Consider the following 13,124-nt stretch of genomic DNA (forward strand, 5'->3'; position numbering starts at 1 on the left):
CTTTATGGAATACGAGTACGAAGTGATCGATCGATCGTAAAAAGTTTGTTATCGTGCCACATAAACGTCTTCTTTTGTGTATGTGCTCATGTGCGTGTCTTCTCTTTGTTTTTTTTTTCCCCATATATATAAATCTATTATTACTTTACTAGAGTGTTATTTTATATCTTTACGATAATTCTTTTAACGATGATAACTTGTGTTATCCTTCTTTTTTCTATTTCGTTTGTCTTTTCTCTCTCTATTTTTTTGTTGATAAAAAAGACACGTAAAGAGTAATACGTCATTTATAGAACGAATGTCGTATACATATTTCGACATAATATGTAATATCGATGATCGTTGTCGTAAAGCATAAAAAAAAAAAAACAGATAAGTAAATTTTAATTATAAAAAAATGAAATGAAATGAAATTGAAGACTTATTGTCAATTGTCAAAGAAGATTCATATTAAATCGTGAAAGAAAATTTAGTTTTCGTGAAATTTTATATTGAAACAAATGTATGTATGTATGTATCTACGTACGTATATAAACAAAAAATAGAATTGACAATTTATTGGCAAATGTCTAAAGTAAAACATGCATATAAAACTGTGAAAGATTCACAAGTTGAATTCGTATTCGATTTTCGTGACAAAAACAAATTTCAATAACAGTTCGATAAAAAAAAAAAAAAAAATTCTCTTATCAAGTAACAATCGGTTACGCCTGTCCAACAGGGAATATTTACGATAATGATTCGTTTATCGTTATATTTGTGACGATGAAAGATAAATCAATTGGTCGACAGATGCATAAAGGTTTTCTCGATCGAGAAAATAAAATTTAAAAAGATAGAATCAAAATCATTCCATCTCATCTTATTCTTCTCGTTATCATATTTCTTTATTTATGTTTTTTTGTTCTCTTATATATATATATATATATATATATATATATATATATTTTTTTTTTTGCAAATATCCACAAATTTTTTCGATACAAAAATTATATATATATATATTTCTTTATTTCATAATAATAGGAATGTTAATATTTTCATTTGCTGATGAATTAAATTTTTATGGAACACATAATAAAGGTTTCAAAAAAAATTCATATTTTATATATAAAAAATATTTGTCAAACCTACATGACATATATATTTATTTTAATGTCGAATGAATGTTGAATTTTCATGATTGATTTTATTTGCGAAGATATTATTATAATTTGTAACGATATATCTTTTAAGATTTTTCAAAAAAAAAAAAAAGAAAAAGAAAAAAAATGGAAAAACAAAATTTTCCGATAAAATCTAGAAAATTAAATGCCAAATCAGCATTGATCTCCACTTTGTTATTATACTTAATCTGTTGTAGCTTATCGAACATCGTTACACGATATTACGCATATAATCGATGCAATATATGCTTCTTACTCATTATTATTTGAATTGGAAATTTTTGTTTCAGAGATATATATACGTACACATATACACACATGCATAGTGTATACATATATATGATTCGAATATGACGAGTTTCTCGTAACGAGTTATTCGATTCTCGATTTGATTTGAAACAAGGCTATCAATAACATCTGTCCATTCTCCTCAACCATGTTCTCGAATCACGAACGAACGTTTCACCAAATCTACGCGAATGTCAATGATCCTTCAATATCAAACGTTTCACACGATATATATATATATATATATATATATATATATATATATATATTACTTGAAACGTTTTTGTACTTGCTGTTTATTTTTTCTTATTATTTTTTTATTTCTTTTTTATTTCTTTTTTATTTTTTGTTTTTTTTTTATACTTATTTTCTTTTACTTTTTTGTTAAGTAGGTTAAAAAATATATTATTTTAAATTATAATAATATGTTAAAAATGCAACATTGAAAATTTTCCTTCATTTCATAGTAAAATAATGAGGAAGATATATATATATATAATATGTATATATATATATATATATATATATAATATGTATGAAAAGTAATTAAAATTTTGCAAATACTTAATTGATTTTTTCCCTAAAAATTTAAAAAAAAAGAACAAGAAAACTACTTAAACCATTATTATTAGGTTTATATAAAAATAATCGAAATTGATAATTCTTTAAGCATGTTTATTCTATTTCTTTTTTCTATTTTAAAAAAGAAAAAATATGTGAGATTTTTAGTTAGGCGAATATATGAACAATTCGAGGATAAATAGTTCGACATTTTTTTTCTTCGTTTAGAAAAGGACTAATTAACGAAAATAAAGAATTCTCTCTCTCTCTCTCTCTCTCTCTCTCTCTCTCTCTCTCTCTCTCTCTCTCTCTCTATCTATCTATCTATCTATCTATCTATCTCTATCTCTTTTATTTTATTTACTCGATAAATCTAATACTCTCAACCGAACCTTCGTATTAGATTTTTTAAGCTTATTTACTGAAGATTTAAGAACAATAAACGTGAAAGATGAACGTAAAATTTCGTAGCAGACTTGCGAAATGTTCAACGATTTAGAAGCAAGTCAGCTATTCAACGTAAAACCGAGTAGAGCTATTTCTAGTCACTATTCGATATAAATCTAGGAGATCTAGCGTTCATCGCACTCATTCGAAATATTTCCGAAGTAATTATATGCTTTTTTTTTTAAATAAATGATTATTAATCATCGCGTGTATATACGTGTTTATAATTGTGTGTACCATTTTCAAAATTTTATATTTATATATACATATACATATATAAAATTTAGATATTCTCATATACTTCTATATATATATATTTTTTTTAATAGTTTCATATTTTATTATAATGCAAAATAAATGATATATGAAGTTTGATTAATCTTTTTACAGATTATTGACATACACGTACATACATCGGTAGATATATATGAAATGAAAAAAAAATCACAATCAAATCATTCTTATATATATATATATATAACCATCAATAAACATTTTACGTTAGTTTACTTTGTTTCAAGTTGCTAACTCATTCTTGATAAACATCAAATCAAGTGAGAATCGTGATTCATACCATTTGTTCTCTTTTTTTTCTTTTTCTTGTTTTTTTTTTCTTCCCCCATTGAAAACCTCATTCTTGTTTTCGTTTTTTCTTACGATCGTCATCGATTGAGTTTGATAAAATATTTAACACTAACGAAAAATCTCTTGTTACACGTAAATACATACATACACACATATATATGTTAATAACGAAGTATCATAATTTTGCCATAATTCTTTTGCGCAGTAAAATAAAAAATATTTTCTTGGAAGAAATAAAAAAGTTTAATTAATAATTAAAATCGAAATCTTTCGTATTTGTTATTTCAATAAACAACATAGTCGTCCAATATTTTTTTTTTTTAGTCAAACTATCATTAAAAATAATTTTTAAATATCTTCATGAAGAAACAAATAAACCTAAAAATAATGATAGTAATAAAGACATTACTTATACTTAATCATTGTTATCATATTATTATAAGTAAACATTATAATATAATATAATACACATTTATATACGATATGAGAGATTATATTGTATATAATACAATATAATATTATTTAATATATAATAATATAATTTAATAATAAATTTAATATATAATACAAAAAAAATATTTTACATTTTTTTTTTATTTATTTAATTATTAGCCAGCCTATGTATATATATATGTGTGTGTGTGTATATATAAACTTTCTTATTTCGAATTTATCTTTCTCTCTCTGTCTCTTTTTCTTTATCTTTATCTTTTTCTTTATCTTTATCTTTGTTTTTGTAAGGAAGTATCGTATCATGAGGTTCGATTTCTCGCGAGACGATCGCGTGACGCACTTCCTAATTACTCGCTTCGTGGACGCCACATGGCAAAGCGATTTGCATAACGCGCGAAACGCGAGTGTTAGATTGATAAATTACACTGGACGTTTTATAGTTACAATAGTAAGTAAGTAAGTAGTTACATGGGTCTCGATCGTTTTGTAAATCGTGCTTGTTGCGTCCGTTTGAATCTTCTCGTAATTTTCTTTCGTCTCTTCTCAATAAATGATCGTCATCCTTTTTTTCTTTTTTTTTTCATTCTTTTTTATAAAATTATAGAATGAAAGAGGAAATGAGGGAAAACATTATCGACATTACGTATTTAAAATATTTCAAGAGTTCGTAAATCGTACAGCATTGTTCTAACAAATTAATCGAACATTTATTAAACGTGATCCTCGTACAATTTCTTTTCGTCTTTTTCATTTATTTATTTATCTATTTATTTGTTTGTTTGTTTGTTTAACGAGAGAATCTTTTATTTCTATTCTTTTCTTTTTTCTTTTTCAATTTTTGTTTCTTTTTTTTTTATTCAAAATTATAAAGTGAAATAGAAAGAAAAAAAACATAGAGAACGTCACCGTCATCGTCATCATAGATTTAAAACATTTTAGAAGTTCATAATAATACAGCAAAGTTCTTTAAACTGAATTATACGCTGATCGAACGTGAATTTTCGTATTTGAGAGAGATACGAACGGCCTTTTGCTTTTCACATTTCCATATCCTCTTCTAAAATTTCAAATAGTTATCTCTTTCTCTTTTACTCTTGCTCTCCCCCCTCTCTCTCTCTCTCTCTCCTTCTCTTTCTCGGCAATCACGTTCGGCGATTCGCGTTAAACGCGCTCGGCTAACGGAACGCAGATTGCACTAAATTCCAGCTCAATTGCATTGCGAACAGCACCAGAGCGAAACGGTTACACACTCTACACGGACGTGTTACTGATTAGAGAGAGAGATAGAGATAAAGAGAGAAAGAAAGAAGGAAAGAAACAAACGCAGAACGTAAGCGTGCGTCGTGTGTTTGTATGTGTATATGTTTATTAAGAAAAGAGAGTCCGAACACAGATGTAAACATGTGTCTGTAAACGCAAATTTCAAACGTGTGATCGTGTGTATGTATGTATGATGTGTGTGTTTATATACGAGAGAGAAACAGAGAGAGAGAGAGAGAGAGAGAGAGAGAGAGAGAGAGAGAGAGAGAGAGAGAGTTGATCGTACAGCTGACTTAGATGGAGCTCTTAATCCCAAGTATTTTAGAATATTCACATGTGTTCATATTTAACAAACATACTAGTAAAGAAAATTTTCTTTCTTAAATAAAAAGAAAGGCAAGCATTGGACGAATGACTATCATTCGTTTAATTTTATATGTTCTTAAACATTTATATTACATGTGTGTATGTATATATGTATGTATGTATGTATGTATGTACACGTATGTAAATACATATGTATCTATTAATTTTTCATCAGAAAGACGAGTCTTTTTCTACGGGTGCATAGAGCGGAAACATCATGAGTAAAAACCGTTAGACATACCGAGATATGTAACGCTCTAGATATTGTCAAAATTATTTTTATTATCGTCATTATTATTAATATCAAGATACCTGTCTCTATACACATATGTGTATCTATAATCAGTAATCTATAATCTATATGAATATGTGTATAGATATATAGCAGATATAGATACGTGTATAGATATTTAATACACGTATATACACATACATATATACATACATACATACATACATACATACATACATACATACATACATATATATATATATAACCAGTTTATTTTAATATACATATACGTGAATTCTCTCTATCTTTTTCTCTATTTTTTTTCTTTTTCTGTCTCGCTACCTCCCTCTTCCCTTTCTCTCTCTCTCTCTTTCTCTATTTCTATCTCTATCTCTATCTTTCTTTCATAAAACTTACCGGCCATGAATCAAAGTAAGAAAAACGAATCAAGTTCTGTAAGGACCACCACTACGTTTGCTAAAGCCCATTGGACTACGGAAATTTTTATGATTTTATTATACGGAAAGAAACAGTATATATATGGTATGTGTGTGTATTTCTCTCTGAAAGAAAGAGAAAGAGAGAGAATGAACTTCCTTCATATTGCCACCTTTTATACAATGAACGAGCTAAACTCTCTAAAGGACGATCGAGAAAACGTGTTTCTGAACTCTGTAACGGACTGCCCAAGAAACCCGTCAAACTTGTACCCACCGTTTTCTCGTCAAACTGGGCTCTTTATTACTTTCAAAGAAAAAAGAGCCACCCTTCCTTAATTTATAATATTCGATCCATCGTCCATCTTCGATCGTCGTAATCCCTCTTCTTTATATGTCCTGATTTTTTTTTTTTTTTTTTATTCAGATATTGAAAATATACAGACGAATCGAGTACATTTTTTATCGAATATTTCGTTGTTAAAATAAAGAAAAATTTTTTATATTAGTTCTATTTTCGAAATTCAAGAAAAAAAAACATAAGTAAAAATTAATCGTGTATATATATATATATATATATATATTGTGTGTGTGTGAAAATAAAAATGGATGATATATATTTTACGTACATACACACACACAATAAATGGTCTACCGATGTATTCAGATATCGGAATATTTCCGGATAACAGAACAAAATTACTTTTATCACGTCAAACTTCATTTATTTCAGCTTAATTGCCATCGTCTATATCACATTTTTATGATACCACATTTTACTATAAATCATACGATCGGATAAAAGAAAGTAATATATAATGTATATACTAGAAGACCTAGTATATAATGTATTTCATATTTGCGACAAAAGAAGGCATTTTTTATTCGCAGTAAAAGATATTCTATTCGGATAAGGGTACATACATACATATATAAGTACTTATATTTTAAAGTTGAAATATACCCGTATACAAAAGAAAATAGAAATAAATCGTATTCTTCCTATATACCTACACACACACACACACACACACACACAATACATACAAACAAACAAAAGATTTATTTCTTACGAATATAATATTTATACACACAGAAAGAAACAAAGACACACATACACACGTTTATTTTTTCTTTTGTATTGTATTTATCCTTATATTAATAATAATAAAAAATATTTCAATAATTTCAGTGCAAGGACTGAGAATACCTGGGAGCGTTTGAGAAGTACATCCCCCGAGACCCCCCCAGCCAAAATCACACGCCTAACCTCTCCCCTGTCCTCCTTATCCTCTTCCGCACCCTTTCCCTCCGCAAACTACGACAAGAAGACGTCTCATCACAGAAGTAGCAGTCGTGAGCACGCAATGGACGGCATGGATAATAAACCAGCGCTCAATGATGACCCTTCGGTCACTTTGACCATTCGTCTGATTATGCAGGGCAAGGTTAGTCCTTATTAAAAATATTATTTCCATTTTAATTATTATTAACTGTATTTTTTATTTTTTTTTTTTTTATATATTTTTTCTTTTGTCGATAAAACATTGCTCCTTTTGCGGTATCGAAAGATTTGACTGGCTTTTTCTTTTTTTAAGAATATATCTTTTATTTTTATCAGCCTGATTATTGTTGTCAGTGAAATTATGATATTGTTCATTTGAAAAAAATTTTATTTATCACGATCGAGTAATGGTAGATCTACTAAAATATCTTTCATAGAGTACGATATATTTATTAATAATCGATGTTATATCAGCGTTCAGATGATAAATAAATTTATCGTATTAATCAAGAAATTAGAAGCAAACTCGGCGAATAGACTTTTAAATTCAACGTTTATTTAAAAAGAGGGAGGGGAGGAAAAATGAATTTTACATTCTTATGAATATATTTTTATAGTTCTTAAACGAGATAAAAGTAGATCGTATGATAAATAAGTAAAACGGAGTATCACAGTAAATTGATTCGTTTTACATATATAACATCGATAACAGTTTTTACATACCTTTGATGTATTTATTACAATGAATTTGTTATATACAAAACGTTCCTTTTTCTTACCTTTCCTTTTCTTTTCTTTCATTTGGCCAATAAAAGGCAATTTAAAGAAAAAAAAAAAGAGAGAGAGAGAGAGAGAAAGAGGAAAAAAAGAAGCTTATCTCTAACAAATGTTAGTTATTGACGTATTCGATGTGCGTCAAAGAATGAAATCAATCATTTTTGTTTTATCGTTCGCGTTAGGAGAACCTTCCGTTCTCTTTTTCAATGTAGAAACCTTCAGATCCCATTTATTTATATCTTTATTGTGTCGTCGTAACTGGTACAGTTTCTTTCCTCCTCTTACACTTCTACCACCTTTTCCACCTTTTCCTCCTTTTTCACCTTCGAGTTCTGAGTTTCCACGCTCACTACTTTGCAACACTCCTCTGAGAAAACCTTGTGTACGCGTGAGTGCATTTAACTCTCTTTCTCTGTCTCTATCTATCTAACTCTACATATCTCTCTCTCTCTCTCTCTCTCTCTCTCTCTCTCTCTCTCTCTCTCTCTCTCTCTCTGTGTGTGTGTGTGTGTGTGTGTGTGTGTGAAATATAAAGAGAAAAAGAGAGTTATGTCGTATTTGTGTGGGCGTAGTTGTATTAGTAATAGTGGTAGTAAGTAGTCTTTGCGAATAGAATGGCAAAACTTGCTACAAAGTTAACCTAAGCGTGCTACTAGTAAACTACTAAACTTCAGGTAATAAACGAACGGAGAAAATTGAATATTGAATCTTTTATATCGAATTTTTTCTATTAGAATATTTAAATGACCCTTAGGATTATTCCATTTTGTCTTTTTTTTTTTTTTTTTTTTTTTTTATCTGATTAGTTTTTAATAATAGTATTTACTCCTTTCATAAGGCTAATGTATGTCTGTGTATATATATATATATGTGTATATACGTATGTAATATAAGCATATGTTTATATTCTGTAGAAAATTTCTATATAATAAAGAAAAAATGCTTTTTTTTTATATATGTATATAAAATACAGTTATATTATTTTTATAGAATATACGGGATATTTTGTATAAATATATAAAATATTTATACATACACATATATATATATATCATATATAGAAATTAAAAATTAAAAGCTTTTAGTTATAATTTTTTATTTCTTTATAATATAGATATTAAATTTCTTATATACGTTCTTTTATATATATATATATATATATTTCTCGATATTTATCGAATAAAAATTTTTACATTCCTTTTTTTTTCTTTCTTCTTTTTTTCGTAAATAAACTAATGAAATTTTATATATATATATATATATCACATACCTTATTTCAGAAAGACAGAGACCTTCATGAATGGACCTTTTCGTACATAGTTTCGAAATGTTTATTCCAACACATCGTCTTTCTTTTCTTTTGTCACATTTTGGCATATACAGATATACACACACATACATGTAATATACGTGTTTGTTTTCATATGTATACATACATAGGAAACAGAGGTTTCGCTCCGCCATCCTCGAGGCCAAACCTCCTCTTTGTCAAATAGACACAAAGCCTTCGTATCGTACAAAGGATCTCGAAGGATGTAAAGGAAATGATAACGAAAGTTTGTCCCGAATATGCTCTGCGATTTTCAACGTGATTTGTACATCGTTTGTTTCTTTGTTTGTTCATTTGTTCGTTTGTTGTTTCGTCGGAGCTTTCGCGAGAGAAATTAGCGTTTCTAAATTTTTCACCGGATTCCTTTAAATTTCTTTAACAAAGTAATAACAAATACGAATATAGAAACAAAGAGTCAATTGATTTCAAAGAATCTAAGAAAAAGAAAAAGAGATTAAATCGTTCTTCAAGAAAATGAATTTAATTTCATTTGTATCGTTTCTAAATTAATTATATAATAAATTAATATATACACAATAAGTATAACATTCTTCACGTGTATATAATAAATATAAAATTAATATACATATATAATAAAAATTATGATATCAAAGTTACATTTAGCAACTAAACGAAATGACTTTTTTTAACAAACGACTATAAAAAAAAAAAAAAAAAAAAAAAATTAAAAACAAAATATAATCATCGAACGTCCATTTAATATATCCTTTTCATTTTCAAAGATCATTGTTAAAACTAAACCCATGGATTGGAGAGATGAGAGAGAAAGAGGAAATAAAGAAAAATATCGAGCGTACGTGACATGACGTTAGATTTCATTGAGTAGGAAATAAAAGATCTATCTATCTATCTATCTATCTATCTATCTATCATAGGGTAGATGAGAGAAACATCGAGTTTTCCTCGTGTCTCTCGGTGCCATCGAAAAATATATAAAATAAGCCGATGATTCAGAGCCACGTTACTCTTGGCACGCTTGCTAACCGATTTATTATTGACCTGGGTCACGGAGATGATACTGTTCCGCACATACGTATATATACATAATACGTTTCTCTTTCTCTTTCTCTTTCTCATTGTTTGTCTGACTGTCTGTTTATCTATCTATCCTGTTTGTCCGTTTGTTTATGTGTGTGTTGTGTAAGAAAAAGAGAGATAAGAAAAAGTTAGAAGAAAAAGAAAAGGAAGGAAATGAACTCCTGTATTGTGTATCTATTTGCTACACACGTGCTCGCGTGCACACATACACGCATACAAATGTATATACTTATATACGCTATCGATTCTCTTTTCTATCTTGAAAACACATACGTATCGTGTATAAGATGGGTCACAAGTTTTTGGCTGATTTTGAAAATGAATCTTTTTTATGTTTATTTATTTATTTATTTATTTATTGAGATTGGAAAATTACAAGGCTGATTTTACAGCATTGAATATTTTCGAAAAAGAGTAATTCAGTTTTTAAAATCGTGTAGAAAATTTTAGCTTTTATTTTATATATATATATATATATTTGTTATTATTTGTATTATATATAATTTATGTATTATATGTGTATATATATATATATATATATATATATATATTACGTATTATTTATTAACTCTTTTTCCTCTTAACAAACACACACGCGTATATACATATCGATTCTTTTCCTTTTCGATAAAACTAATTAAAAGGAAAAGCTTTGAGAGTTACTCCATTTAAAACCTGGATTTCCGTCTTTAGAAGAAATCATGTTCGACTTTATTTCATGAGAAGAGTTTTCTATCGAAGGAACGCGCTAATTTAATCGACCGTCTAAAGTTTCGAGTAACTTTATTTCACATTTCTTTCTCTTTAATCCTCTCTCTCTCCCTCTCCCTCTCCCTCTATCCATTTATCTATCTATCTATCTATCTATCTATCTCTTTTTCACTTTACTTTTTTATTTCGTCTCCCTCTCTTTCTTCTATTTTCACTATCGTTTCGTAAACCGATTTGTTGAAAGACGTGTAAAAGACGTTCGAATCCAAAAGTGAAATTTTCATTTTCCCGCCACGAACTGTTGTCGAATAAGAAGAAAGGGGGAAAGAGACAGATAGAGTGATAGAGATAGATGGATAGCTAGCTAGCTAGATAGATAGATAGATAGATAGATAGATAGATAGACAGATAAATAGATTAGATAGAGTGAGACAGATAAAATCTTTTGCAAGTTTCGCACGGGGAGCGAACGACGGATCCTGAAATACGCGAGAGAAGACTTTGGTATCTGAACGACTGCCAAGAATTTATATTTCCTTCTCTTTGTTTTAACCGCCGTCAACTTATTTCCTCCCGCTTCTTCCAGCCTCCTCTTTCTTTTTCTTTTTCTTCTTCTTCTTCTTTCATTTTCTTTTTTACAACTTGGAAAGAGTAATGCAACCAAGGCGAAAAGTAATGCAAAGAAGGATGAAATAACTTAAACGTTTCTGGATTTTTGCTTTACTCGACTACGACTGCGAACTTTTAATGTTATCTTTTCTTTCTTTCTCTATAAGAAAAACAAGAAGAAGAAGAAGAAATACGTATCCTTTTTCATTTCCCATAAAAAAAGAGAGAGAGAGAGAGAAAGGATTCTGTTCGACCAATAGAAACGTTTGAAAGATTCTGAATGTCTTTTTATTGGTCGATGTAACGTAAAAAACATATAATATACGATATCTATAATATATATATATATATATATATATATATATATATATATATATATAAACAGAGAAACAACAATTTTAAATGAAGAATAATGACGAACATCAAATTGCGAGATCTCCGTGACGGTGTCTGATCGAATCATCGATGATAAATGCATACAACACGGCCGTTCTTCATCGTGTACAATAACGTACTATTAATATCCATTGATTCGATAATTAACAGAGAGATGGCATCGTTTAGCGTTACGATTAAACTATATACGTTATATAGATGTACCTGTGTGTCTATATATATATATATATATATATATATATATATATATATATATATATATATTTCACGAATCGAAAATTTCATTTCCCTGGGATAGTACATATTGTTAAAAGCATCATATCCGTGTTCCGTGTATCACGCGCGTTTTCGTAAATTCATTTCAGAGGGATGATTAAAAAAAAGAGACAGAGAGAGAGAGAGAGAGAGAGAGAGAGAGAGAGAGAGAGAGAGAGAGAGAGAGAGATAAAAAATGAAAGAAAAGAAAGAAAAACAAATTGTATCATTTTCGCGTGCAGTGGACAGCAATAGCAGAACGTTTAAATGTCCCGCGCTTCGCGTACACGATAAAACGTAATTATAGTTGTGTAGGAAGGGTGTCGAGCAGCCACGTGCACTTATAATCAACTTCATACATCCACCAACGCAAACGCGCACACGTACACATACATACACAAAGAAAGAAAGAAAGAGAGAGAGAGAGAGAGAGAGTGAGACATACATACATATATACACGCAAGCGCATTATAGAAGAGATAGAATCATAAGTTCGATCGCTGCCACGTAGGACGACGTATGCAACGCGAGACTCCTGTGCACGCATATACATTGACATTATTCTACATATACACCACCCATACACTGGCAGACTTAGCTTACAGTTCGTGCTGAAGTACATAGCTGAAATTATTGCACCTTTCTGCATATCTGAATGATGCCACGCCATCATCGTAGAAGAGCAGCCCTCCCGGAAGGTTTCCCTTTATCCTATTCCACCTTCTTCTGCATTTTCTCTCTCTCTCTCTCTCTCTCTTTCTCTTTCTCTTTCTCTCTCCTTCTTTCTTCCCCCACTCTCTTCCTACTCTTGAAAGGTTTCTACTCAGTACACTTCACACCACGATCGTTCCCCTAGAGTTTTCTACTCACTCTCTCTCTCTCTCTCTCTCTCTCTCTCTCTCTCTCT

At 29.3% G+C, this 13,124-nt stretch overlaps 1 protein-coding gene across 5 annotated transcripts in view; it reads left to right on the top strand.

Moving 5' to 3' along the window:
* The window catches only part of LOC122627978 (poly(rC)-binding protein 3), a 185,241-nt gene that overhangs the window by 128,731 nt on the left and 43,386 nt on the right, over positions 1-13,124 (top strand). For all 5 annotated transcript variants that reach the window (XM_043809716.1, XM_043809715.1, XM_043809718.1 and 2 more), the window contains exon 2: positions 6,988-7,243. In XM_043809716.1, coding sequence (XP_043665651.1) covers positions 7,163-7,243 — 81 coding nt within the window. In that variant the 5' untranslated portion in view covers positions 6,988-7,162. The remainder of the gene's footprint in view (positions 1-6,987; positions 7,244-13,124) is intronic.

Source organism: Vespula pensylvanica, chromosome 3, assembly GCF_014466175.1.
Source record: "Vespula pensylvanica isolate Volc-1 chromosome 3, ASM1446617v1, whole genome shotgun sequence".
Taxonomy (NCBI): Eukaryota; Metazoa; Arthropoda; class Insecta; order Hymenoptera; family Vespidae; genus Vespula; species Vespula pensylvanica.